The sequence below is a fragment of the Podarcis filfolensis genome (genome assembly GCF_964270895.1).
Source record: "Podarcis filfolensis genome assembly, chromosome: 15".
NCBI classification, from domain to species: Eukaryota; Metazoa; Chordata; class Lepidosauria; order Squamata; family Lacertidae; genus Podarcis; species Podarcis filfolensis.
The window spans coordinates 22,766,485-22,793,644 of record NC_139618.1 but is presented as its reverse complement, the minus strand read 5'-3'; the positions used below and the strand labels follow the sequence as shown (position 1 = coordinate 22,793,644).

The window sequence follows — 27,160 nt, the reverse complement described above, 5'->3', positions numbered from 1 at the left end:
GTGGGAAAAAAATCGTTTTAGCAAATCATGAGAGTATGCCTCATTTCTAAATTTGTGTCAGGCTTCAGATACACTTTATGGCTAGGTGCAGCAGTTTGTGTTTGTGTATATATTTGTTTGAGGGGGGATTGTGACAAAAAAGGAACAATCCACAGGTCCATAGGTGGTTGACATCTTCAAAGGCATACTGGTGATCCATTTCCATTGGAGACAAGGCAGACAGCTTGGCTTCTCAGTGAGATATAAATTGCTCAGACTGAGGTATTGCCTTGGATTTGAGGGTTTTATAAGGCTTCATGTGTCCCTATTGGCCTGTGGGATCAGCTGCATTCAGGGTAGAATAGGGTTGTCATATTTCAAAAAGTGAAAATCGGGACACAAAAGTTGTCAAACTTCCTGGGGAGTTTTCCAGCCAAAATCTACACTACCGACGTGGGCTGCCATCTGATTTTCACCCAGAGGTTTGCGAGGGCTGAATACAGACTATGTCCAGGAAATTCCAGACGTATGGCAACCTTAGCGTAGAACTGCAGCCTAGAGGGCATTCTTGTGATTGACAGGAGGAGTTTTCATAGCAACCTTTTTCTCTTTCTCTCTCTTTTGCAGAGTTATGTCATGCCCAGACCACCGCAGGGCTCCATGAGGATTTATAGAAGATGCCCGGGATCTTGGCGCCTCTGGTGCTCCTTTTGGTGTGGCTAATGGAGATTGCTCCCAGTCCCCACTCTCTGAGGATTGGTGAGTAAAGAAAATTAAGCAGCTACCATGGATTTAACTACAGCCCCTAGAGAAACCAAGGACCCGGTTCAGAATAACAGGAAAGGCCAATGGGTGACGTGCAAAACTAGATCCAACCCCAGTATTATCTCTCCCCTGGATATCCCTCTAAATCTGAAATAATCCACACTACGGTGTTACCATGGTCATTGGGGATTAGTATGCAAGGTCCCAGCTATGGCAGAGTCCTTCATCAGTGCAGATCCTGGACTGCCAGCTTTATTATAAGAGAGGGATTTGGTTTAGGAAGATGAAACATGTTTTCCCCCCTCCCTGGACGACTGCATCAGTAATCGAAGGCCCCCAAAGGATGCACAACCTCCTCTGGAAGGCTTATATAATCTAGATGAAATAAATGAGGCATAAGTCTGGTGTAAGGAGAAATCAGTTTGACTTAGTGCGCACTTATTTTAGAAATTAATCTAGAAAATGAATGAATGAGCCCATTCATTTGTTCTTTGCTGGCGGAATCAGCAAATGTGAATGTGAATGAATGTCAAGGAAAGAATGAAGATGCATTTATTTGCTCCTATGTTCATTTGTTTTTAACTGTTTTGCATTGGAGGAATTGTTTTGCACTGCAGAAACAAGCTAGGACATGGTGTACATTACGGTTTACAAGATATGTGGAAAGAGAGAGGAAGAGAAACAGAGCAGGGAAATAGAGCAGTGAAATTGATAAGAGCGGAAAGCTGTGTTTACTTTAGATGACAGAAGGTGGCTGAACGCCCTTTTCAGTTACGCATAGATACGGACCCTTTGTCATACCTGTGGCAGATCATTTCCCAGGGGAAGGGGGAAGGGTGTAGAATGTCTACAAATTTCTTGCCACTTGGATCAAAAACAAAGACGTTACAGGCAGTGGAAGACTAGTTGGGCCTTCTACTGAATTCAGTGGGATGATGAATGAACTAATGAGTTAATGCAATGCCAATAATATTTAAATTAAGTGAATGCAATATGATACAATGAAAATGAATGGGGAAATGGCATATATATATGCCATTACGAGCACTTTCCCATAGACTTTTGATTGTATAAGAAGCACTAAGGATGGGATAAGGGAAGTTGAGATTCGAGCAGAGGCATCAGGGAAATGAGGCTCAGGGGACACATAAAGAAAATGCCTCCCTTCTTTCTGCCTCTCTACCACTGCTCTGCCCTTGGATTCCCCCGCAGACCCAATACTGATATATTCTTCCTATCTGACCATGAATGGCTTGGACTGATCCCACCCCTTCTCACCAGGTCTCTGTAGCATCGAAGTGCATTGGACTGGCTTTTTTTGTTCTGCAAGGTTCTAAGGATCTCTTAGCAGAATTTTCAGTGGCCTCAACAAATTGCCGTTTTGATGATTCTTTATGTGCAAGCTATGCCAGTTTGCATCCGATGTAAGTTTCTAGTGAAATGCGCTCTTGACTTCCTATGTAGAGAAGCTGTAAGGTTCCCTTGCTTGCTCCAGGAACTTCTTGTCTCCAAAGCATAAATCAAAAGCAAGAGGGCATCACGACTTGGTTCCCCTCAAGATGATACCATCTTATGGGGAGTCTTTTGTATCTAAATTTGCAGTCGAGGTCATTTGGGTTCAGCGCTGAGGGAAGGCACAGTTAATTCCGATAACTTTGAGGTGGTGTGCTTCATTCTTAATGTTGCAGGTAAAAATGTATGTATATTTCTTCTCTGTTCTTTAAAATTGCCTTTGATGCTGTTTGGTGGTGCCACCAAACTGCTAATGATGTCTTGGTACTTTGTGTAGGAGGGGATGCAGACTTGTGTTTTTTATTCAGAGAGGTTAGGGGAAGGGGACTGTCCACTTTTATGACATTTATTCACTGCTTGGGTGGACTCTTTCATTGTATTGGCACCTCACTTCATGGACAGGAAAAGAAACAACCTCCCCATCAACTGTCACTGGATGCTACAAGTTGTTATATTAACTCTTTGCAGCTGATAAGAAGCTAATCTTCTCTCTCCTGATGTAGGCAGGCAACATCTATTTTTTATAGTACCTGTTAATAAGGACTAGCAGAATTCTGAACCCACTGCAAGACCAAATCCAATGAGACTGGAATTTTAGATGTTTCCTGTCTTACGGTTTCATGGAAGAAGAAGAAAAGGAAACACCAATACAAAAGGAGGAAGAGGCAAGCCACAAAATGGAACTGGAAAATGTAGAGAACTTTAATAGTCTTGACCATTTTGCTGGAGAATTTCTTCAGGGACATAAGAATTGTATTTGTTGAATTAGCCCAAGGAAGGTTCCTAGGCTTCTGCTAGAATGAGTTGGGTAGTTTACTATTTTATTAAAGTTCCAGTGTTTTCCAGCAGCACTTTGAGGCTTGCCTCTTTCCGCCACCCCTCTGAGCTTTCACACCTGCAGTGCTTATGTTCTGTTTCAAAAATGGCCTCATTTGCATTACTATAGTCAGTCAGAGTCCATCTTTCTTGGCAAATGAAACGTGTTTCGTGTGAAAATGCACTACTATAAACCAGTTTCAAACCAGTGTAATTACCATGTTTCCCAGGCAAAAAACTAAGATAAAACCTGAGAACTGTAGCTTGGTTGTGAAACAGCTGGGTGTGTATAAAGGGATTCTTAACATTTTCACAAAATGTATTGACAAATAAACCACTTTTGTGGTGGAAATGGAAACAACAAGAAATACCAACACTAGGAGAATGGCAGACCAAGATGATGGAATATGCAGAACTGGCAAGACTGTCCGGGAAGATCCAAAACCAGCGAGACCAACTGTTCGAAAGACACTGGAGTAAATTTATATCTTATTTGAAAGAACATTGTAAAAATTTGACAACGCTAACAGGACTGACTTAAAGTTCTTTGCAGATAGAGATAGTTACTTGTTTACAATTATATAGTATTTTGAATTAATTACGGGTAAAATAAGGTAAATAAGAGGAATGGGAAATGCTAAGATAGGTAAGGAAATTTGAAAGCTAATTAGGGGGAAGGGGGGAAGTAGTCGACCCAAAAGGGTCAGAATATATGTAATGATAAGAATACGTTGCTGTTTTTGTGTTGAAATGGAAACTAATAAATATTATTTTAAAAAGACAAATAAAACCACTGTGGTCTAAACCACAGAGCCTAGGACTTGCCAATCAGAAGGTCGGCAGTTCGAATCCCCACAACAGGGTGAGCTCCTGTTGCTCAGTCCCAGCTCCTGCCCACCTAGCAGTTCAAAAGCACACCCAAAAGTGCAAGTAGATAAATAGGTACCACTCTGGCAGGAAGGTAAATGGTGTTTCCATTCGCTGCTCTGGTTCGCCAGAAGCGGCTTAGTCATGCTGGCCACATTACCCGGAAGCTGGGACAAACGCCGGCTTCCTTGGCCTATAGAGTGAGATGAGCACCACAACCCCAGAGTCGTCTGCGATTGGACCTAATGGTCAGGGGTTTGCAAGTTGTGTTTAATAACATTACTTTAGTTTAAAGCCATACCTTGTGTTTTGCCAGTTCATTTCCCATGTCTTTACACAGCAGCCTTTTTCTTATGCTTAGAGATAGACTTGATTTGTTGAACTTTTGGCTGTTTCAGTAGTAAAACCTATTTTGTCTTTAGAGAATGCTGAGGCCATGGTTTTTTTTGGGGGGAGGGGGTGTCTCTGGCACGAAAATGAGACTGTCTCTCTCCCTCTCCCCTTCCCTGAAAACCTTTCCATTTAGAAACATGACTACCATTTAGGAAAACAGCCTTCCCTGGAGGCCATGCAAACAAGCTCTCCTCCTCTGGCTAGCAGTAATTAGAGCACCTCTTGGCTACTGATCACACCTATTTTGGGCATGGCAGGATCAAGGATCTGCTTGCTCCAGAGGGAGGAGAGCTAATTACTGCTAGCCGGAGGGGGAAATGGAGAAGAGTGGCGAACAGACGAACTGAGGGAGAAGTAGGTCAATAAGACACATTAGGGTGTGATTAGCTGACGGTACAGAGAAGGCTGCAGAGCTCTCTAGGAACAGTTAAAGGCTCAAAAATGGTCCCTGCAGATGATATAAAGGTGGGCCGAGGCTTTTGAGGCTGTGAGTCCCTGCTGTGGCCCAATTTCATGCCTTTGTGGATATTTGTGCGTTAAAATGGAACACCCCTCTGGGAACTACCTCTTTGTCTTAGAAATGCTACAAGGCCAGCTATTGCTCTCCTTGTTGGTTCACCTCAAGACGTCTCCCATGTCCCATGTCCTCCTTTCTCTACCAGATCCAGCCACCACCTGTGGATAAATGTTCTTGTGGAATTTATGGCAAGTGAGAAAACCATCTGCTTTAATGATGTGCAACACGGTTTTGTTTATTTCTGTGGATATTTCCGTCATCCTGAATATTTACGCCTCATATGCAGGATACTTCCTCCTCACATACAAAAAGCAAAAGTGTGTGTGTGTGGTGTCGTCCCCCCCCCCCCAGTGTCACCAACTTCTTTTTGCAATTTCTGGATTGGTGTTACAAATCGCAGGTGGAATAGGCTCAACTAAGCATCGTTCCCTTTGCAATTGGATTCCCTGTTTAGAATAGAACAAGCAAGCAGGGATGGCTTGGTCAGTAGAACAGGAGATCTCAGGGTCATGGGTTTGAGCCTCACGCTGGGCAAAAGATTCCTGCACTGCAGGGGGTTGGACTAGATGACCCCTGGGTTGCCTTCCATCTCTACCATTCTATGATTCTGTGAATTACTGAATAGTTATTGTTACATGGGCAAGTTGGCTAAGTGGCACATGTCCCCCATGCAGAAGTATTCAGCAGCTTAATAATTTGTCTGCCCTGCATAGATAGGTTGCTGCTTTTGCCATGCTAATCTCGTGGGAACATTCTTTTCACAGTTGACTACTTTGGGAGCAGAAAGCCTCTGCCCTTTGTAGCATTCCTATGTCTGAGTATGAAAATGCTGGAATGTACCATACAGTCCTGAGAGGTGTGGATCTGCAGAATAACATGCTTTGCAGAGAATACTAGTCCTACTCAGAGTAGGCCCACTGAAGTTAATGTGCCTGACCCCCTTAGGTTCATTAATTTCACTGGGTCTACTCTTAGAACTTAGAACTTAGTTGGCTTACAGCCCTGAGGAATATGATAGAGCAATTCAGGAGAGCCTGCTGGATGAGGCCAATGGCTCATCTAGTCCAGTATCCTGTTCTCAAGGCGGCCAACCAGATGCCCGTGGGAGCCTGCAAACAGAACCTGAGCAGAAGAGCATTCTCTTCCACTCTAGTTTACAACAATTGGTATTCAGAAGCATTGCTGCCTCCGACTAATTCTGAGCGAATTCCTTGCGTAGAGAAGGTCCCAGCTTCAAACACTCACTGACATCTCAAGTTGCAGGTGATGGGAAAGACCTAACTCTGCCTGAAACCCTGGTGTCTTGAGTCCTGTGGAGATGTCTTGACAGGATTGGTCGAATGGGGAGGAGAAGGAGGAGTGTGGGAGCTCAGGAAACTGGAGGACTTTGAATCTGGGGAGGAGCCAAGTGGGCTGTGAGGTCATGATGAAGGCCCTCAGGAGGGCTCTGACTTTGGGGAGGGTCCCAGCTGGGGGAGGGTCCCAGAGTGTGGTTTAACAATTCACCTTCCTCTGTAGGGAACTCTGAGGAGCGTAGCTCTGGTAGGAAAATAGGGGTGTCCTAATAACTGCCGGGACACGGGTGGCGCTGTGGGTTAAACCACAGAGCCTAGGACTTGCTGATCAGAAGGTTGGCAGTTCGAATCCCCGTGATGGGGTGAGCTCCCATTGCTCGGTTCCTGCTCCTGCCAACCTAGCAGTTCGAAAGCACATCAAAGTGCAAGTAGATAAATAGGTACTGCTCCAGCGGGAAGGTAAACAGCATTTCCGTGCACTGCTCTGGTTCACCAGAAGCGGCTTAGTCATGCTGGCCACATGACCCAGAAGCTGTACGCCGGCTCCCTCGGCCAGTAAAGCGAGATGAGCACCGCAACCCCAGAGTTGGCCACGACTGGACCTAATGGTCAGGGGTCCCTTGTCCCTTTACCTAATAACTGCCAGCAGCCTTAACAAACTGCAGCTCACATCATTCTTTGGGGGAAGCCATGCCTGTTTAAAGTGGTACCATAGTGCTCTAAATGTATGGTGTGAATGTGGCCTGTGTCTCCCTCCCTCCACCCACCCACCCACCCGGCCTGGCGCCTGCTCTGTCTGTCAGTTAGGAAAACTACGGAGACAGGCTTAATTCTTGCCAGCACGTAAACTATTCTTCGGCAATCACTTATCCGACGCAGTGTCCCCTTGAAACTCTGTGGGATTTTGTGTTCATAAATTGCTTAATTGCTTTGGAGAACTCACCCACACATGCTTTGCAAAGGGCAGTCTCTTTCTCAGGGAGCCTAGCATATAATGAGCGGAAGTTGTGTGGGGTGTTGACAAAGGGAAAAAGAAGTCTGCAAAACTCTCGCTATTTACAACTGTGAGCACCCATCCCTGGCTTACCAGCCTCCCCGCAGGCAACATGCTGAGGAAGAAAAGGATACACAATGACAGTGTTGTGGTTTTAAGGGGCTGTTCATATCACATTATAAGAACATAAGAAAAACCTACTGGATCAAGCCAGTAGCCCTGCCCTTCCTAGTCCAGCCCCCTGTTCTCACAGTGGCCAAGCAGATGACTGTGGGAAAACCGCAAGCAGGTTCCTGAGTGCAACAGAAAATCTCCTGTGGCTGAATTTGCCACCAAGCTAGTCTCTTCCGCTCCTGATGACCAGGAATAATGCACACCATTGAGAAGATGGCTAGCTGCTACTGTCTAGATGCTGGACTTCAATTCCCATCATTGACTACCATTGTCCTTGCTGGCAGGGGCTGATGGGAGTTGGAGTCTGACAGCATCTGGTTCCCCTCTCTGCTCTCTAGCATCCCTAAACACCTGAACTGAGCTCTCAGCTCCCATCCCTGCGCAACACCAGCCTTCACTTGCGCTACTGCTCTCCTCCAGCCTCAGTATATTACTGCAGTCAGCTTGAATTCTGAAAGGAGCAAATTGATGAGAAGAGACAGCTGAGGGGAGGCATTTCCTCATGTAAATAAAAATCCTTGCTGATGCATGTCTTGGCAAATTTGCCCGGTTGTGACATTATAAATGTTTCCATTTCCCCCCGTACAAACCCAAGTCAAACCCACCATGCTGGAATAAATTCATTGTTTTTATTTATGTTACCGGAGTGTGAAAGAAAGGTGTGAGGCACAAACGTGACATTCATTTGTAAGCTCTTTGCCCCTCTTAATTTTCTTTTGAGGCAATGCCAAGGGAGTTATCTTTTATTTTATGTTCCATGTGACACATGAATAAACTCGGCAACAGCACCCACAAATATATGTCAGCCCTTCTTCAAGCTTCCCATCATCCTGAAATGCCCTCTTGCTACTTTTCCTCATCTTGATCTGTATACCAGATCAATCCTCAAGGTTGCTCTGTATGCCAGGGAGATGAGATGAGAATGGCAAATGATGGAGCAGAGGTGCTGATTTTAGTCCTGTTCAAAGAGCATCCAAATATATCATTCATTTGTGGAATTATGCGATGGTTAAAGGAGGGAGTGGGACTGTAGCTCAGTGATGAGGCACTGGCTTTGCAGTCCAAAGGTCCCAGGTTCAACCCAGCTTCTTTTAGCCAATTATACATTGAAAAGGTTTAAGTAGTAATTGATGGGCTTTCTCTCTGCCTGAGACCCTGGAGAGCTGCTGCCAGTCAGAGTAGACATTGTTGGTCTAGGTGGGCAGAGTGTCTGGCCCAGTGCAGTGCATTTGCTTTGTTCTGTGTCCCGCCCTCTGCCTCATAACCATCATTATTTCTTAAATTTATTGGTTGCCTTTTCACCAAAGTAACTTAAAATGATTTGCAATACATAAGCAAGCAAACACATACTCTGAAACCAGCATTTCAGAAAAACAAAGAACAACCTAAAAGACAACCCTATCTTTAAAAGGCAGGCTTAAAAAATCCCGCCCACGCAAGGAGGCCACAGATAATCAAGAGCCTGAACAAAATGAAAGGTTTCTTGCCGGGTGCCCAATGCCATGTAATAATGGTGCCCGGTGAGCCCCCCTAGGGAGAGAATTCCACAAGTGGGGAGACACCACTGAAAAGGCCCATTCTCATGTTGGCACCATCTGGACCTCCCAAGGAGGGGGCATGCAAAGGCCACAGAAGATGGTCACAAGGTCTGGGTCAGTTCATATGGGAAGAGGTGGTCCTTGAGGTCCTGGGTGTTAGAATTCCTGCTCCATGATTGCAGTCATGGGATTGTTGTCTATCACATGACAGGATATGTTTTGACTTCACAGAGTGGGAAGTGACGGAGACAGGATGTTTGTGTTACTGTGTTCCGTGAAGTGGGACTATTGTCCTTTGTTCTTTCTCTTTGCTGTCTGATGCTAGATAGAGAGGGAGCCTTGTTGCAGTGCTCCGTGTGTGTTTATATGTAAATAAAGTAGAGTAGACAAAATGCTGAGTTGCTGAGGTCTGTTACGCAAAGCTGCAAAGACTCTGTGGATCCCTAAGTGTGTTGGTGTCTGTTGGCATCGGTCGCTGTGATGTTTGGGCAGAAGAAAGCTTTTGAAGCTCCCAAACGATCGACCAGAAGGGAGGGAACGTGCCAGTCAGGCATGTGTCTCTGTGAGGGTCCTACTCAAGAGTAGGATGAGCTCCTGACACAGGGGTCCTGAGCTGCATAAGGCTTTCTAGATCAAAACTAGCCCTTTGAATTGGGCCCAGAAACTAATTGGTAGTCAGTGTAGTTGGGTCAGAATTGGTGTTATGTGCTCAGACCGTATTGCTGGGGTGAGCCACCTGGCTGCTGAATTCTGCACCAACTGCAGTTTCTCAATCACCTTCAAAGGCAGCCCCATTATGAGCTAAACTAGAGGTTGCCAAAGCATAGATAGCAGGTGTTAGGCAGTCCCTGTCCAGACAGGGAGCATAGCTGGGCCACCAGCCAAAGCTGATAGAAAGTACTTCTTGCCACAGAGGCCACCTGAACCTCAAGTGACAGTGATGGAAACAGAAGTCGCCCAAGCTATGTACCTGCTCTTTTTAAAGAGCAAGCCACCAGGATCCTCAGAGGCATCACCTCCCCACTGATTCACCTTTCACAATCCAAACCCTTCCTAATCTTTATGCAATGAGAGAGCTGCAAGCACATTCCTTTCTTCAATGTATTAATATGCCAGTGTAAGTGATGGATTGATTTAAAACTAATTTGATCAACTTTTTAACTGGATGACTGTCTGAGTTAACGCAAAGTTCTGTCAGCACAGAGCTGCTGTGCCAATTGACTGTTGACTATGGGCCTTCAGAAAGGCAGATTTCTCCATTAAGCCTTTTGCCTCTGTGTTTGGCTTTCATTACAGCGACACTGTCTCTTGCTATTGTCACGCTGTGAGATTTGCTGCCCCGAAAGGTCATTGATTCAGCTGATGAAACCGGATTTTCTAAAAGGTGTTGGGATAATTTTTACAACGGTTAATAACTATTGTAATCATGCAGGCGGCGATAGGGATAATCCTGTCTTTTGTGGAGGTTTAAGAAATTGCCTGCTGCAATGGAAGCGGAGTGCAGCCACCCACAAATGGGTGACGGCGTCACCTCCTGCAGAAACTCTGTGCCGTGACACCTCCTAGACAGGTTGGAAGATAAGGTGGACTGGCAGAGGGATTTGCAGCAGGAACTGTTCTGAAAAAACTGCTTTAGCAGGACAGCGAAGCTACTCTGTACTGGTACAGAGCATTTCCTGTTCCATCAATGAGATAATTTTGGGGGAAAGTTGCATCACAGTCATAGAGGACCTGCTCTGCATGCAGAAGGCCCCAGATTTAATACCCAATGGCATCTCAAGGTAGGACTGGGAAAGACTTCCTTCATGAAACCTTGGAGAGCCACTACCAGTCAGTGTAGACAGTGCTGTGCTAGATTAACCCATGGTCTCCATCAGTATATGTCCTTCAACACTCATGTTGGGGAAAACATGACAGTGGGACAGAATGGTGGTATACGGATGGTCAAGGATGCTGTAGTTGAGCCAGGGGTTGGACTACATGTCCTCAAAGGCACCTTCCAGTTCTTAAATTCTATTGTTCTGAATTCCAGCTGGAACCCTTTAAAAATAGTTAGATAGTTGTTGATGAGTGATCATTTGCTATGAGAACTGCCGAAAGCAACTGCAGATCAATTTAATGAGCATAAACAGATGAACTTGCCTGGGGGAGAAATAGCAACACCATAACCAGCTGCAGTATATCCCCAGTTATCAGATTTTGGGGGCAAGCAGTGAAGTTGTGGTTTCCATGCCCTGCTTGTGGCCTTCCTGTAGACACCTGGCTGCCCACTATCAGGAACAGGATACTAGACCCAATGGGCCTTGGCTCTCATCCAGTGCAGCTCTTACGTTTGCTTAGCCAGTTCTACATGACCACAAAGTCCTTTTGGGACTTTTCCCAATCCCCAAAGTACTCCTCATTCTGAAATGATTTATTTTGATGTATCTTGAAGCCCTACAGCCAGATCCCTCCACCAAATCCAATGGCAAGAGGAGAATGGGGAAGTCAGCTTTTTATTTTCATGTCGCATCTCCTCTCCCAAAGGATTCGCTGATGCTTCCCAGCCAACAGTCTCTTTAAATAATGCAGAGGCAACTAATGTGTCGGGGCAAAGAGAGTTTTGCAGCAGCGTTGGAGCTTTAGGCAATGCTGCCAGCAGTGCCTAAGAACTATTTGGCCAAGCACTTTCTTTACATTATAAGACACTCTTTTAATTGACTTTTTCCTCTGGCAGATGTTTTCCCTTGCTGGGGAAAGTTGCTGGCACTCCATGCAGACCCTACCTTGAAATATGTCAGATCATTCATTTTCCTTTGCTGCCTCTTTTGTCGTTTCCGGTTAGAGCTGCCGCTGCATTGGGGAGGGAAATAATAAATCCATAAGCTAATTCTCCTAAAAACAGAAAACCATGAATATTCTCCTGGGTACATATGTGTGTTCATCATGGATGTACAGACACCACCACCATCCCAAAATCGAATTTGGGTTAAATGTGTCACGTGCATTTGAGAGGAGGAACATTTGCAAGACTGAGTGCTCTTGCTCAAATGCTCCTGAACAGAACAGACGTAAGACCAGACCTGCTCACAGCCAGCTTTGAGCAAGGCAAATGTGGACTCACCTGGATTATAGAGGCTGCTTTACTGCCCTTGCCCAAAGGCCCAGAAACATACTGGGTCATGTCCCATCCCCACTCCCCATCTCCAAGTGATGAGAGGCTCCAGGGCTGGGATGTTGGGCTGGCAGAATTTTGGTTGAAGTTTGCCACTAACCTGGGGCTTGGTTTTCTTGAAAGGAAGGTCAGCAGAGAATGAGGTGTATTTAGGATGTTGTTGTTGTTTAGTCGTTTAGTCGTGTCCAACTCTTCGTGACCCCATGGACCAGAGCACGCCAGGCACTCCTGTCTTCCACTGCCTCCCGCAGTTTGGTCAAACTAATGCTGGTAGCTTCGAGAACACTGTCCAACCATCTCATCCTCTGTTGTCCCCTTCTCCTTGTGCCCTCCATCTTTCCCAACATCAGGGTCTTTTCCAGAGAGTCTTCTCTTCTCATGAGGTGGCCAAAGTATTTAGGATAAATGGTTTTATTTACACATCTATGCAACCTGAGCATAGGATGGAGGGGCTCACAGCATGGACACCCCCTAAAGTTCTTGTATCTCCATTAGTCACAGCTTTCCATCCAGAACAGAGCAAGACATTTCAGGGATACTTCAGCTGTTGTTCCTGCATTGCCAGGGGTTGGAGCAGATGGACATTTGGGTCATTTCCAACTCTACAATTCTATGATGCTATGTCTGTGCCTCCCAGTTCTTACAGCATCTCCCTCCCAGCTTCCAGCTCCCTTGCCAAAGCAACTCCATAGCTCATCCCACCTTGTTGCCCTTTTGGTTTGTTCTCACCTAGATGCAGCTAATTGCAACCCATCCCATCCCATTGAAGTGCTCAGCAGGAGGATAGGAGCAAATGCCTGCCTAAAATTTGGATGCCTGTAATATTTGCAGCATCCCCAATCATCTCTGCCCCGAATCTTCACCCCATCCCTAAGGTGCACTAGCTCTGTAACTTGCAGATGAAATCTGTGTCATACCCCCCAGAAATCTAGTAATCTGTTGCCTTTGCTGTGATGTCAGGATGTCATTCAACTGCCAGCTTCGAGCAGGAGGGTTGTGGGATTTCCTGTTGGGATTTGTGTTGGTCTCTACATGCAAGATCTGCTTGAGGGTGAATTTAGGCTACCTGTGGGCCAGTTGTTGCTCAGCCTCACTCCAGCCAGAGGGACCGACAATGAGTTTGTGGCTGCAGGGATCCCAAGGACAGTGCTAATGAATTCTGAGTGTGCTTCCCCCCCCTTCCTGAATCTGTGGGTGTTTCAAAAGGCTAAATGAAACTTTATCTGGAAATGATGGCTGAATGTCAATTCCTCTATCGAAGCCAATTTGGGAAGCAGAAAGTGCTAAAAGAATTAAGACAGTTAAATGGAAAGAAAGTCTACTTGGTGAAGATGAAATAGGGTTTAAATGAGTGAAATTATCTGTGGATTACCCTTGTTAGAGCACTGCTTTATTTAATAAACTTGAGGCTTAATCTGCTGCAAGCATTCCTGGAGGAAAGAGTCTGCCTCTTCCTGGGCAGTGTAGCATCAGCAGCAGGAAATGGTCTGGATGTGTTTTTGCAAGTGCATAGACCAATTACTAGCTATCCCATAATGCTACAGTGAGGAGGTTCTCCTGTCTCTCCAAGGCCAGCATACTCTGGGAGTCAGAGGGGCAGGATTAATTCGCATAATTCACTTGCACACGATCAGCATAATTTATGGAAATCAGGTCCTTGGTGGTGGTGGATGAGTCTTTCCTCACTGGCCAAATTGAACAGCAGCATATGGCATGGTATTAAAGTATTAAAAAGTTGAAATCTAGGAAAAATCAGAGTTGTATCTCTGGTAGGATGGCAGGTGCTGGCATGAGTCTGGGGGCCACACAGCAGGGGCTGAGGGAAGTGAGTTGTGCTCTTTGTGAACTGTAGAGTTGTCTTCCATTTGCTCAAAAACAGTGACATGTTTTATACCAGTAGCCTGTTGTTGCACAAGAAAATGCACAAACAGGTTGCTGGTTAATGCGCTGCACAAGAGATTGAGGCATCTGTTGCAAAATGCTGTTGCATTAGATTCCTCTGTTGCACAAGATGAAAACTCATCCATCTGCTAGTGCAAGAGCCCTTGCACTAGTGAACAAGGAATGTTGGATACAGCACCAAATGCCTTAATATAACATTTTTTTTAAAAAAAGACATCAATAATACTACAATAATTAAAACACTGAAAGGCAGCCGTACTAAAATATCCTTCAGAAACATCCTAAAACATCAGGTCATTGATTACAAATTCTTCTCCTTCTTCTTCTTCTTCTTCTTGTTTAAAAAAGCTCTTTCTCATCCATTAAAAGGTTGAAAAGGAGCCTGCAAATCTCTAGCAGGAAAGTGTTTCAGTGTCATGGTGCCACCACAGAAAGACCCTATTTCTTATCCCCGCCCTTCTGACCCCACCTATGGATGGGACCTAACAATAGGAAATAGCGTGTTACTTATAACCTGACTGAAAGTTCTGGGACAGGATGGATCTGGGTCAGTTTCAATGGGGCCATTCTAATACAGCTGTCCTTTAAAATTGCAAGATGATTCCTTGAATCTTGCAACATTTTCAGGCATATTAAACTGAGGTTGTTTGCTTGCTTCTTTGTTTCTCGAGCCTCTAGACTTTACGGCCTTCCTACTGCTGGATCAACAAGCAAGGCTAGAAACATCTATGATTTTACGATGAATAAGAGTAAGACCTGAAGGACAAGCATACATATTTAGTTCACAAACAGGGGTGGCCCAACTGTGCAAGCAACCCAAGCAATCCCTTGAGACTGTGAGATATTTCAGAAGCGCTATAAAAGAGCAGTGGGCAAACCAAAAATGACACATCAGGATCCAGGAGTGCCACCTTGGCCCTGCGACTGTGGGGGCCCAGGGCCGTGGGTGCCATGCAGCATGCATGCCCCTGGCACCAAAATTTGTTGGTGCCCGGCCCTTTCAAGGGGGGGGGGTTATGGGTTCTCTGGCACCCAGGGCCCTGGCACCTATGTACGGACTCCTTGAAGTACTACACAGATGAAGTTGAGATGTGACTCTTGGGCCATGCACAGCTGCAGATTCTTAAATGGTGCTCTTCAGCACTGTCCAATATCCAGCCCTGTAAGAGGGCCCTCTTGGGTTGATCAATGCAGCTGTGTTTGGCATCAAAGCACAATGAATTTGCTTTGGTCTTAGAGCACCGAGGTGCTTATTTGCACTCTGCACATGCTTAAAGATAGATAGTCAGGCACACACACACACACACACACACAGAGAGAGAGAGAGAGAGAGAGAGAGAGAGAGAGAGATGATAGATATGCCCTGGCACTGGAAAGTAGTTCCAGGAGGACTAAACACTGGAGGCTGCTTTCTCAAATTGTGACTGTTGCATTGAGTCCTTTTTAGCAGGAGCATCACTAACACAAACAGTTATTTCTCTCCAGATATCACGAGAAGATTAAATCCATGGCCCATCTTTCCTATGTGTCCTGGTTTCCCATGCAAGGATAGTTTTATGATTAATAACTTAATCTTAACATTTAAATTACATCGTATACGAACTGTAAGCCTGATTAAAAAGCAACCTGAAGGTTAGGCCCAAAAAAAGAAAATAGAAAAGATGAAGGTACAAACTATTAATGAATTAAAAGAGGAGGCCTTGTGATGCGGCTGAGTAAAGGTCTGGCCCCTCATCCTTGAATGTGCACAGTACGTGTATGAGAAAGAGGCTGACATAATTAAGATGGCGGATCCAGCAAATATAGGCATGCCCAGGGTTTTGCTCAATGCCCCACTGGTGGTTGGCAGGCAGCTAACTTGTCTGCCAGCTAGTAAGCTATGGGTGGGTAAGGTGGGTAAGCTAATGGAACTGGAGCTGGGCCTGCCCCTGAGCTAAACATTGGCCAAGGACTCTATCGAAGGAAGGGGAATATTAATGGGTGGAGATGTCCTAAGAATGGTTCTAATGACTGACTGTTTGGGTAGTCTTCTGCACATCTCGGCATAACATTTGGAGCTAAACAAAATGGAAGTGCGCAGAGCTGTAGTCAACAGGTAGGCAGTGCCCCCACCACAATATGAGCCCTGGTGGATGTCTGATCATGCCAAATGTCAAAGCTCAGGCTCCCCAGGCTGTCGTCTTTGTAACTATAATCAGTTCTGAAGCACACTGGTAACTGCAGCTGAAAACTCAAGCCCTGCAGTCAGAATATATGGAAATTGTTGATTTGCATAGATATCTTTTTCGTAACCCATAATTCCAGTCTCAGCTTCCAAGGCATGTGGAGAAGTGACACACTGAAAAAGCACACCTGACATTCACAAAATAAACAGATGAAATTTTACAAGAATATAAGAAAAGCAGTACTCGATCAGAACATAGGCCCATCGAGTCCAGACTTCTGTTTGCAATGGCTTATCAGATGCCCCAAGGGACGCGGGTGGTGCTGTGGGTTAAACCACAGAGCCTAGGGCTTGCTGATCAGAAGGTCAGCGGTTCAAATCCCCACGACGTGGTGAGCTCCCATTGTTCAGTCCCTGCTCCTGCCAACCTAGCAATTCAAAAGCACATCAAAGTGCAAGCAGATAAATAGGTACTGCTCCAGCAGGAAGGTAAACAGTGTTTCCATGTGCTGCTCTGGTTCACCAGAAGCGGCTTAGTCATGCTGGCCACATGACCCAGAAGCTGTACGCCGGCTCCCTCGGCCAATAAAGCGAGATGAGCGCCGCAACCCCAGAGTCGTCCACGACTAGACCTAATGGTCAGGGGTCCCTTTACCTTTACCTTTTTACCAGATGCCCCAAGGGGAAGCCCAGAAGCTTTCGCATGTCAAAATTACAGGTCTAGAAACATGGTTATCACATGATTAATGCTGATATAGACATGATATGATTAATGCTCATGGTGGCTCCTGATCTAGTCCCTTGTTTAGCTTTCAAGCCTATGGACACCCTGTCACCCAGTTATGTATTGTAGCCATTTTTGTCCAAACAAACATGGCTCCAGTCAATGTCTCATGCCTACATGAGCAAAAACAGCCAAATGCCTATTTTGTGGGGAAATCATTAGTTACATTTTCACATTCTTACCAACAAAAGAGAAGAAAACAATAGTTGAATAAGGGATGAAGTAGACTTTGATTCCACCCTTCTGCAACCATACAAAATTGATATGCAATTCCAGAAGGCCATGTCCTTTTCCTCTACCACAGCAGAGAGGAAGAGAACCTTCAGCTTTTGTCTCTAAGCTTCTCGTTATCATGTGTGCACCAGCTTGAGCTCCTTGTAGGAAAAGGCGGTATATAATGTTGGTTGGCATCCGTCTATTTCAGGAGACAATGGAGGAGTGCACTTTTGGGGGTGAGGCCAAGCTGCTTGATGGTTGCAGCTCCTGCAGTGGCTGTAGAGACCAATGTGGGACAGAGAAGTTTTGTTGCAGCTGGGGCAGATGAAGGTGTCATGTAATAAAGAAACAATAACAATAATAAATTGCCAAGGTCATTCTTCCTAGGGAGGGGGGAGATGGCTGCTCCCATTGGTCACATTTTTACTCCACCCTCTAAAATGTACAAAATTCAGATCTGGTGGGCAGCTGAGATGTAGGAAAAACAAGTACCCAACATGGTCCTTACTGATGAGGTATTTAAAGAGTCTGGCCTGTTCATAGTCACTTCCACTCTCTCCTGTTTATAGTGTGAAATACAGGGAACCTTTAGTGCTTGCGGCTCACTCAAAGGAAGCCTCAATAAGCACAACTAATTTGTTCATATTCATCCCTCTCCCACTGATTTGCATTAAAATATAATTTTAACCAGGTTGACCTGTACTTAATGCACATTTTAAATAATACTAGGGTTGCTGAGTGGGCCTTGTGGCCTTGTGCAGCTGCAGCTGTTGACCCTTTACTAATTAATGATTACTTTTGTTTTATTGCTGTATTTATTTCTCAGATTTGCTGAAAGCTACGTTGAGTTTTAGAGGGGCATTGCAGGAATATTTTTAAATGAATACGTAAATCAAGGGAAAGGTCCCCAGGGCAGGATTCGACACCACCTCCCTTTGGCTAATGTTTCTATGAAAGACAGGACATGCATTGAGGTGCTTTCAAAATAATATAAACATGTTCTGCGTTACTGAGCTGTTAGCCAGGCAAATGCAATATGCAGATACATCCCTTTTTAATCTGCAGATAGTCATCTTTGAAGGAAACCAGGATTGTCCAAGCTCTCGCCACTCACACATATTGAGCAGATGTAGGGCTCCCAGGTGGTACTTCTTCCAAAGACTTTAGGTGATGCACAGCTGTGTAGTGGTCTGTGGTTGGGGTATGTGTGTCGAAGACCTGTTACTATTTCTGCAGGGAGGTCCCTGTCTCTAGCATCCTAGAGCCAGGGGCGTACGAAGGGGGTGGGGGTGCTCTGCCATGGGTGCCACCCTGGGGGGGTGACAAGATGGCCCGCTGCCTCTCCCCCCAGCTGTAGAGCATCCAAGGGCGCGAGCGCGGGATCCATATGGGCTGGCATGCACCATCAGTACGGGCTGCCGCTCGAGCCCCGTCCGTACAGGTGCTGTGCATGCGCAGTCTGTACAGGCGCCATGCATGCACAGTCCGTATGGGTGTTGCACGTGCACTGACAGGCGGTTCACCCCACCCCTCAGCGCCCCGCCCTGGGTGCCGGAGAGGCTTCCTCTGCCACTGCCTAAAGCTACCCAGTCAGCATGAAAGGGGAGCTTTTTAATAACAATAACAATAACAATAACAATGATAATGATAATAATAATAATTTATTTATACCCCACCCAAGACCGGGCTCAGGGCAGCTAACATCAGGTATAAAAACAGTTGATTAAAATACAACTTAAAACAGGATTAAAATACAACTTAAAATGCAGCCTCATTTCAGTGGAAGCCCTGATCAAAACTGTTTTGGGGGAGAAAATGTCAAATCTTCACCAAGGCCAACTATCCAGACTGGTCCTACATGGGCCATCCTAGTCACCGAGAAGAAGACTTCTCACCCTTTGTGCTGTTTGAAGCTGATCAGAGCAAGAGAAGGTGAGTTAGGATCGGTTCCTAGGGTCACTCTGGAGAAATCATGCAGGAAGAACCCCCAAAAAGGGGTTGCACCAGCCACTATGGGCATAAAGGTAAAGGTACCCCTGCCCGTATGGGCCAGTCGTGACTGACTCTAGGGTTGCGTGCTCATCTCGCTCAAGAGGCCGGGAGCCAGCGCCGTCCGAAGACACTTCCGGGTCACGTGGCCAGCGTGACGCAGCTGCAACTCGCAAGCAAGCACCAGCGCCGCACACATTCCAACATAAACAATAAACTTTTTATTCTGTTTTTATATATCGCTGTGTGAAGAAGGTACTTTCGTTTACCTGCCTTGATCTTTCTACATTCAACTTCATTGGATATCCATAAGTTCTACTATTGTCAGAGGGGGAGAAAAACCTTTCTCTATTCACTTTCTCCATGCTATGCATCATTTTATATATAAAAGAAATTACATGTTGCCTCTTACTTACCTTTTTTCTAAGCTAAAGAATCCCAAACACTGAGCCTTTCCTTCTAGGCAAATCGCTCCGCCTTCTTGATCATTTTGTTTGCCTTTTCCCAAACCTTTTCCAACTCTACAGCTTCCTTTTTGATACTTGTTTTTCAACCAGTCCCTGTGCTGTGCTCTGAAGAGGACCGGGGTGTGGAGACTTGATCAGGTGCTCCTGTTCGTCTCTGTGCTGTGGAAAGTCCTCTGAAAGGCAGAAGAGGAGGCAAGGCTGTATCCCACATCTCCTGGTCAGTCCGCAAACCAGATCGGCAGGGCTTTCAGTTGCAACAGCTGCGTTGAAGGAAGCCCTTTAAAAGAGACATCACACACACACACACACACACACGAGTCATGTGCTATTTCACAGTACAGAAGGCAAGATGGATTGGATTTAAATCAAGGTGATTTAAACCAGCCATTTAAATCATGATTTCCAATCAGCCAGCGAGAGAGCCCTGATTTAAATCGTCGATTTTCATCAGCTTTCCCCATTTGTGCCTGAGCTATTTTCTGGAAGGCTGCAGTGCATTCTCATTGGAGGATGAAACCGATTAAAAGGGAATCATGTAGATTAGCTACCAGTGCCTTGGGGCTGCCTATAGTTTATAATTGCACTTTTCTGGTAGCATCCTTCATTCAGATCATGCCTGCACACCAGCCCTGCTGCGGAGCAAAAAAACCCTCTTAGCCCTGTGGACCAGGCTCCATTTCCCTGCTCCCCATGCCATGTTCTGATCAGAGAAGAGAACTGCAGGCAACTCAAGCTGGGGAAGGCATCCATTAGCCTGGGATTCCTGTGGTCAGGCTGTTGAGTTCTCTATAATCCCCAAACGAACAGGCAAGAAAGATATGCCCCTGTTACTTCAAATCTGCCACCTGAGGTGGCTCCCTCGCTCCATCCAATGGCAGGACCAACAACTGCAGACCCTTGAAGCATGGAGCTCATTTGCCCAGCGGTGAAGCTCAACTGGGACCCTTGTTTTGACAGTTGTATGGAGCCTTGTGTCAGGTTATTCACTTCCTGCTGACCTGACGCCTGCTCACTGAGCCCTAGGCAGGTGCGTGTAGTTAGCTGAACTTGCCTATTTAAAACATAATTTTGAAGGGATTATTTGGGTTCAGAGCACAAGGTGAGTCCCTTCTCTGGGGATTTGGATGGAACGCCTTGAACGTGCCATGTTAAGTGACAGAACTGGGACCCGTTCTCTTTGTAAAAGCTTGCCTTTTGGGATGTGCGTACTCTGCAATGAAGAAAAACAACTGTTCTGTGCCGGGGAAAATGTAAATCCTGCATCAAGGAAAGAAGAACAGCTGGAAAACAAGAATGTTGACAACAAGCTGAAACTCTCTCATGCTGGGGAGGAATCAGCAAGGCCAAGCTGGGTCTGTTGAGTGCCACAGAGACAAGGACAATTCGGATATCATAAATCCCAGGCTGTCTGCAGTAGAGCTGAGCTGAAATGGCACACCATTTTTTTGAAGATATTTAGCAATGCCAAAAAAGGACTACTTATTATTTTTTATTATTACTGGTTATTTTTCCTCCCCAGCACAACTTGGGGGAGAAAATAGTTTCTTGTTGACTTAACATTGCTCTCACTGGTCCTCGGGGATGTCATATAGCACAGCCAAATCTGATTGGTTACATAGCATTCTGAGGTCTTCCCATTCACAGCATCATCTCTGATTGGATGGGATTGTCCGTGGGGCTAGTTTGACAAGACGCAGAAGCCAGTGTGGGGAAATGGTGGCAAAACAGCAGCCATTGAAACCAGAGACATTAAACTGGGTTGACACTATTTATTGACACAATTCACACAAGTGGGGTTATGTGGGGTGGGTGGAGAGGTAATAATCTACAACACTGAACTCGCTGGTTTCTACCTAAAAATCAATAGTGGAGAATATCTGGTGCAGCTCTTGGATTTTAAGTGCATAAGAAGCTGTCTTATACTGATTCAGATCATTGGTCCATCCAATTCAGTACTGTCTGCACTGACTGGCAGCTTCGCTCCAGGGTTTCAGCCAAGAAATCTTTCCCAGCCCTAGCTGGAGATGCCAGGAATTGAACCTGGGACTTTTTTTGTGCAAAGCAGATGCCCTACCATTGCATCATGACCCCTTTGGCCCATTCAACTCAATTGCCTGCACTGGCTGGCAGCAGCTTTCCAAGGTTTCAGGCTGGCATCTATCCATCCCCACCTGGAGATGTCCGTGATTGTACCTGCGACCTTCATAATAAAAGCAGATGCTCTACCAGTGAGCTGAAGCCTATTCCGAATATATACATTTTTTCTTTGGAGTTTGCAGCAAGAGTTGTGTTGTTTGCCATCCAGCCAGACTTGGGAGCAGTGGTGGCAACAGCAGCCTGTAGCCAGGATGATGGGTCCTGTTGGGTCCCCAGCATTTGCCCAAGTATACTGGGTACTGGCACTAGGTTTTCTAAGGGGCTGAAGATTCTCCCTTACCCAAAGACCCAGCAAAACCGGGCACAGCTCTTGGCCCTGAGCTTTTCAGTTCTATGGGATTAAAAGTGTAGCTCTTATGCCCCTCTCTCAGTCTTGCCACATGGGCTGTCCATTTTCTAGCCAAGAGACTCCAAGACACAAGAACCTGATCTTTTTGAATCTGCAGGTAAATACCAGCCCTCTATTTGTTTGTTTATATATATATATATATGTCTCTATATTTGGCACAAAAACCAGACCGACAGACAATAAAAAGCCAATTACTTTTCTGGTAGCTTAGTCACACCAGGTGGAATTATGCAATGCTGAAGAAATTTAAAACCAGCTGACATTGCATGGAGTGCGGAAGTGGATCCTGCAAAGAGAATGTGTAATGAGCAATGCTTTATCAAATTGATTTAGCGGTCTCCTCGCTTATTGCCTGCCACTTTAGTGAGCATGGGGTCTGGCTGAAACCAAGTTGGCATTCTCAGACACTGTTCTTGCCATCTGGGGATTTCAGACAGTTGCAGTAAGTGGTGAAGGAGAAAGATGCCTTAAACTGAGTTGGGCCCTTGGTCCACATAGCTCAGTATTGTCCACAGCGGCTCTCTGGGATTTCAGGCAGGGATCTCTCCCAAGCCCCCCCCCCCCGAAATTACCAGGGATTGAATATGGGACCTTTTGCATGCAAAGCAGATGCTCTATCATTTCTTCTATGAAAATAGGGATGTCCTAAGGAAAAGCAGGGCATTCTGGGATCAAATCAGAAACCAAGACAGCTTCTGCAAATCCAGGACTGTCCTTGGAAAATAGGGACACTTGGAGGGTCAGCTATAACTGATCTATGACCCTCTCCGATACTTCCCAAATATTTATTTCTGTACTTGGCTAAGGTTGAGTGTTTGGGATGTATCATGAAGCAGTATCACGAAGCATCTTTGGACCAGTCCTTAATTACATGCTGGTGCATTTGATGTTCATCTACAGCAGATTTTGCCCTCCTGAGTTCTTCCTCTTTTTTGTCCTTTAAGGCAAGTCATATGACTTGATACCAATGCAGTGGCAGAGAACCCATGGTCCTCCAGATGTTGTTAGACTCCAACTCCCATCAGCCACAGCCAGCATAGTCCACAGTCAGAGATGGTAGAAGTTGGAGTCCAACAACCCGCAGTACAGTAATAGCATCAGCAAGACTGTGTTAGCCATTCACACATCACACAAAGGCAAATTCAGGTTTCTCATAACACATGAACTGAACAAAGAACTTCAGCTGAACTCAGTTTCCTGACTGGTGTGCTTATGAATACAGTGACCTGGGAGGGAGTTTTTCCTACTGATGTTTACCTCCGTAGAAAGGTTTCCTCTTTTACAAACACATTTGTTTCATAAGATTCATTGGTAACAAATGAATGTGATACAAGTCAAATAGGTGAACTGGAATCAATACAATGCTAGCCAGAACTAAAATCAAAGTTGCAAATAACTTTTTTTTCAGGTGGCTATTTCTTATGCAAACAGCTCTTCAGGCATGTGTTTAAAAAGATTAATATGTTAGTAGTTTTCAGTGACTTCATTTTACTCCCTTAAATTCTTAAGTAATGTATGGGAAGCATATGCTATTGAGCTATCATATCTGAAAATATTTGTTCCAATAAAAATAATTTCCAAGCAAAGCTTTGAATTGGTTTGAATGCAGTATTTAAACCGCACCAAGTACACTTCATTGATTTCCACCCTCCCCCTAATGAAATGTTTCAATTTAATTACTTTGGGTCGTGGAATGCTGGTTTTTTACCCAATATGCAAACTTAACATGGCATATTTCTCAAGGTTGTTTTTACTAAACAGAAGATAATAACCATGGTATATCAAGTCTCCATGAAACTATTGTAGTCTAGCAAAACTATTCCAGAAAACCCACATCACTTGGTGCCTATATGACTCATGTTGTTGCTTTCACAAGTGTATTGTTAGGTGTGTACTTAAAAATATGTGTGAAGAGCTCCTTGGTGCAAGTGTTAGTAAGAGGTTCACTCACTCCCACAGGAAACAGTAATGGCCGCCATCTTTGATGGCTTTAAAAGAGGATTAGGCAAAATCATGGTGGTCAAGGCTATTCATGGCTGCTATGGCTACGTTCTATCTCCACTGTCAGAGGCAGTGTGCTTCTCTCAATACCAGTTGCTGGGAACTGCAGATGGGAAGAGTGCCATTTTGCTCAGGTCCTGCTCCTCGGCTTCCTAAGGGCACCTAGTCAGCCACTAAAAGAGGATGCTGAACCAGGTGGGCCATTGGCTTGATCCAGCAGGCTCATCTTACCTTCGTATGTTTAGATCCTGGCTTTCCATCTAAAGTTACCATGTGTCTAAACTTACAGTCTCGTACTCCTGATATATTCCATAAGATGTGCTGATTGCCGCTAACTGAAATACATAGCTTTTGAAATGAATTCTGCAAATGAATAGAGAATAGATTTAGCTGTAGTTGTTAGATGAAACCTCTGGCGCTGTTAAATGGAGCTTCCATGTTCCTGGAGATGTTTGGGGTTAACATCAGGGAATGGTCCACAGCCTTTATTCATTAGCATCCCAGTGACATTTGGTGGTTGCTACTTGGGGGAAAAACAAAGCATTAACAAACAAGGGATGTGGGTGGCACTGTGGGTTAAACCACAGAGCCTAGGACTCGCCAATCAGAAGGTCGGCGATTTGAATCCCCACCATGGGGTGAGCTCCCATTGCTCAGTCCCTGCTCCTGCCAACCTAGCAGTTCGAAAGCACATCAAAGTGCAAGTAGATAAATAGGTACCACTCCGACGAGAAGGTAAACGGCGTTTCCGTGCGCTGCTCTGGTTCGCCAGAAGCAGCTTAGTCATGCTGGCCACATGACCCGGAAGCTGTACGCCGGCTCCCTCGGCCAATAAAGCGAGATGAGCGCCGCAAGCCCAGAGTCGGTCACGAATGGACCTAACGGTCAGGGGTCCCTTTACCTTACTTGGGGGGAAAAGAAAGCATTAACAAACTGGAGAAGAGCCCATTCTTATTTTACTTGATCCTTCTGATCTTCAGAGAACATCTTTTATAAACCAGCAATCACAAAGCAGGTATTTGAAAATGCAATGAACCTGGCACCCACAGATGATTTCCCCCCCCTCTGTACAGAAAGTTACTGGGGAAGAATGGTAGAGCACCTGCTCTGTGTGCAGAGGGTCCGAGGTCCTTGGAATCTCAAGACAGGGCTGGGAAAAGCTCCTCTTTGAAGCTCTGGTGAGCCACTGCAAATTCATGTGAATGACACTGAGCTAGATGAACCAAGGCCCTGATTTAATAAGGTAGATTCCAATGCTTGACTTTTGGGAAGGGCTGTAGGTGAGAATGGACAGATCTGTCAATTTCTGTTTCTCTCAGGTTTCATTTTTCCAACATGAAGTTCAGTTCTTTGCATTTCCAGTTTTGTTTTGTTTTATTTTAAAAGTCCCCGTGAAAATTCATCAGCGTCTCAATGTGAATTTCTCATAAATATTCCCATATGCAATTCTGCCAAATAAGCACATTTTTGCAAAGCAATTTCTCCTAATGTAATGAATTTGTAAACCTTATTTTTCAACAATATGTGCATTTTTATGCACAGTTTACTGCAGTGTTTGCTGCTGCTTTTTAACTTGGCTGGAGAAATGCTTTGCAAAAGTGCGAATTTTGAAGTATCCCCCCCCTTGCAGTTTGCATAAGTGTGAATTTAGGTAAGTTTGCCTTGAAATGCAAACTGGATCGTATTTCTCTCTCACCCCTAGCCCATAGCTCAGTCATAGAGCAAGCATAGGCTCTGTATGCAATGGCTCAGTTTCTGGGATCCTAGCAGAGCTGGGTACGTCTTCTGTTTGAATGCATGGGCTAGCATGAATTGCTAGTTAGTATATGCAGTCTCTGTCTTGATGGACCAATTGTGTGAGGTTGATTCTTGTGTTATGCTTCATTGTGTTTTAAATCTAGTTTGAGATATTTAGTTGTGTTTTATGAGGTGTTGTACTTGATGGATTGGCGTGATCTGTTCCACAAATTGGAAATAAAACATATAGAGAAATGTAGAAATGTTTCTGTTTCACATGTGAAAATAGACCCTCTTGTAAACAACCCATCTGCTGCCAAGAAGCTATTATAATGATATTTGTTTTCCATTAATGCAACACATTTTATTTTTGCTGCTCCCTTCCAACCGCCCACATAACCCTTTTTAGGGCTAGATCCTGTGTTCTTTCCGCACACAACGAAGTGACTGATTTCTCTGCAAACTGGTTTCTCCTGTTCCTGCTGCTTAGAGTGATTTATAATCACCAGCAAGCTACCTGCCGAGGCAGGGGATGCTGTGGGCTGCAGATGTTACCGCTTCTTGGCAAGCTTCTTCTGGCATCAAGTCTGGATGGGAGCTACCTGGGAGAAACTTAATTTTGCAGCCACAGGATCGCCTTGCTTTTCCCCACCTCTGTGATCTCCTTGCAAATTTGTTTATGTGAACCACCATCTGCAGCCTGTCACTGCTGTCTTTCCCCCCACCCCTTCTCTCCCCCAAAAGAGGCAATGAAAGATGATGGTGTGGTCTTGTCTTCCTACCCTGCATGTGCATCTTGTCTTTTGTGTCTAGATGTGATGCTGTGCAATTGTGATTGCTGCAGAGATTGAAATAGGACTAAGTTGGTGGCTTAGGGGGTGGGAGGAGGACCAGTGTGGATTTATCTGGTATAACCCTGGATTTCAACTCATGCCAACTTCTGTGAAGGTTACCAGCTCTTCAGGATTATTTTAGTGGATAGGAATTATTATTATTATTATTATTATTATTATTATTATTATTATTATTATTTAGTTGTTTTCTTTACAAATGTAATTCAAAGCCAACTTACAGCAATAAATAAATAAATAACACATGATAAAACCAACAGAAAATGAGACAGGGGAAAAAATCTTTTAAAAAAGTCTTATTCAGCAGCCTCACCTGATAAAATTTAATCACCAGCCTCACCTTGTAAATGTGAACCATGCAGGTGCAAAAAGGGGATATCAAGTTGAAAAAATGCTTCATTATTAATCACAAAATAGAGTAAAAGAATCAGAGTGGGGGTGCTTGCCTCACAATGAAAAACAAGTGTCAGAGCTGCCCAAGGTCCCAGCTCACAAAGGACCAACGCTGCTTCGTTGTTAGGTACAAAGTCTTTATTGAA

General features: G+C 45.0%; 1 protein-coding gene across 4 annotated transcripts in view; it reads left to right on the top strand.

Moving 5' to 3' along the window:
* GRIK4 (glutamate ionotropic receptor kainate type subunit 4) overlaps positions 1-27,160 on the top strand; it is a 457,517-nt gene that overhangs the window by 159,718 nt on the left and 270,639 nt on the right. For all 4 annotated transcript variants that reach the window (XM_083588425.1, XM_083588423.1, XM_083588424.1 and 1 more), the window contains exon 2: positions 607-738. In XM_083588425.1, the coding sequence (XP_083444551.1) occupies positions 657-738 (82 nt within the window). In that variant the 5' untranslated portion in view covers positions 607-656. The remainder of the gene's footprint in view (positions 1-606; positions 739-27,160) is intronic.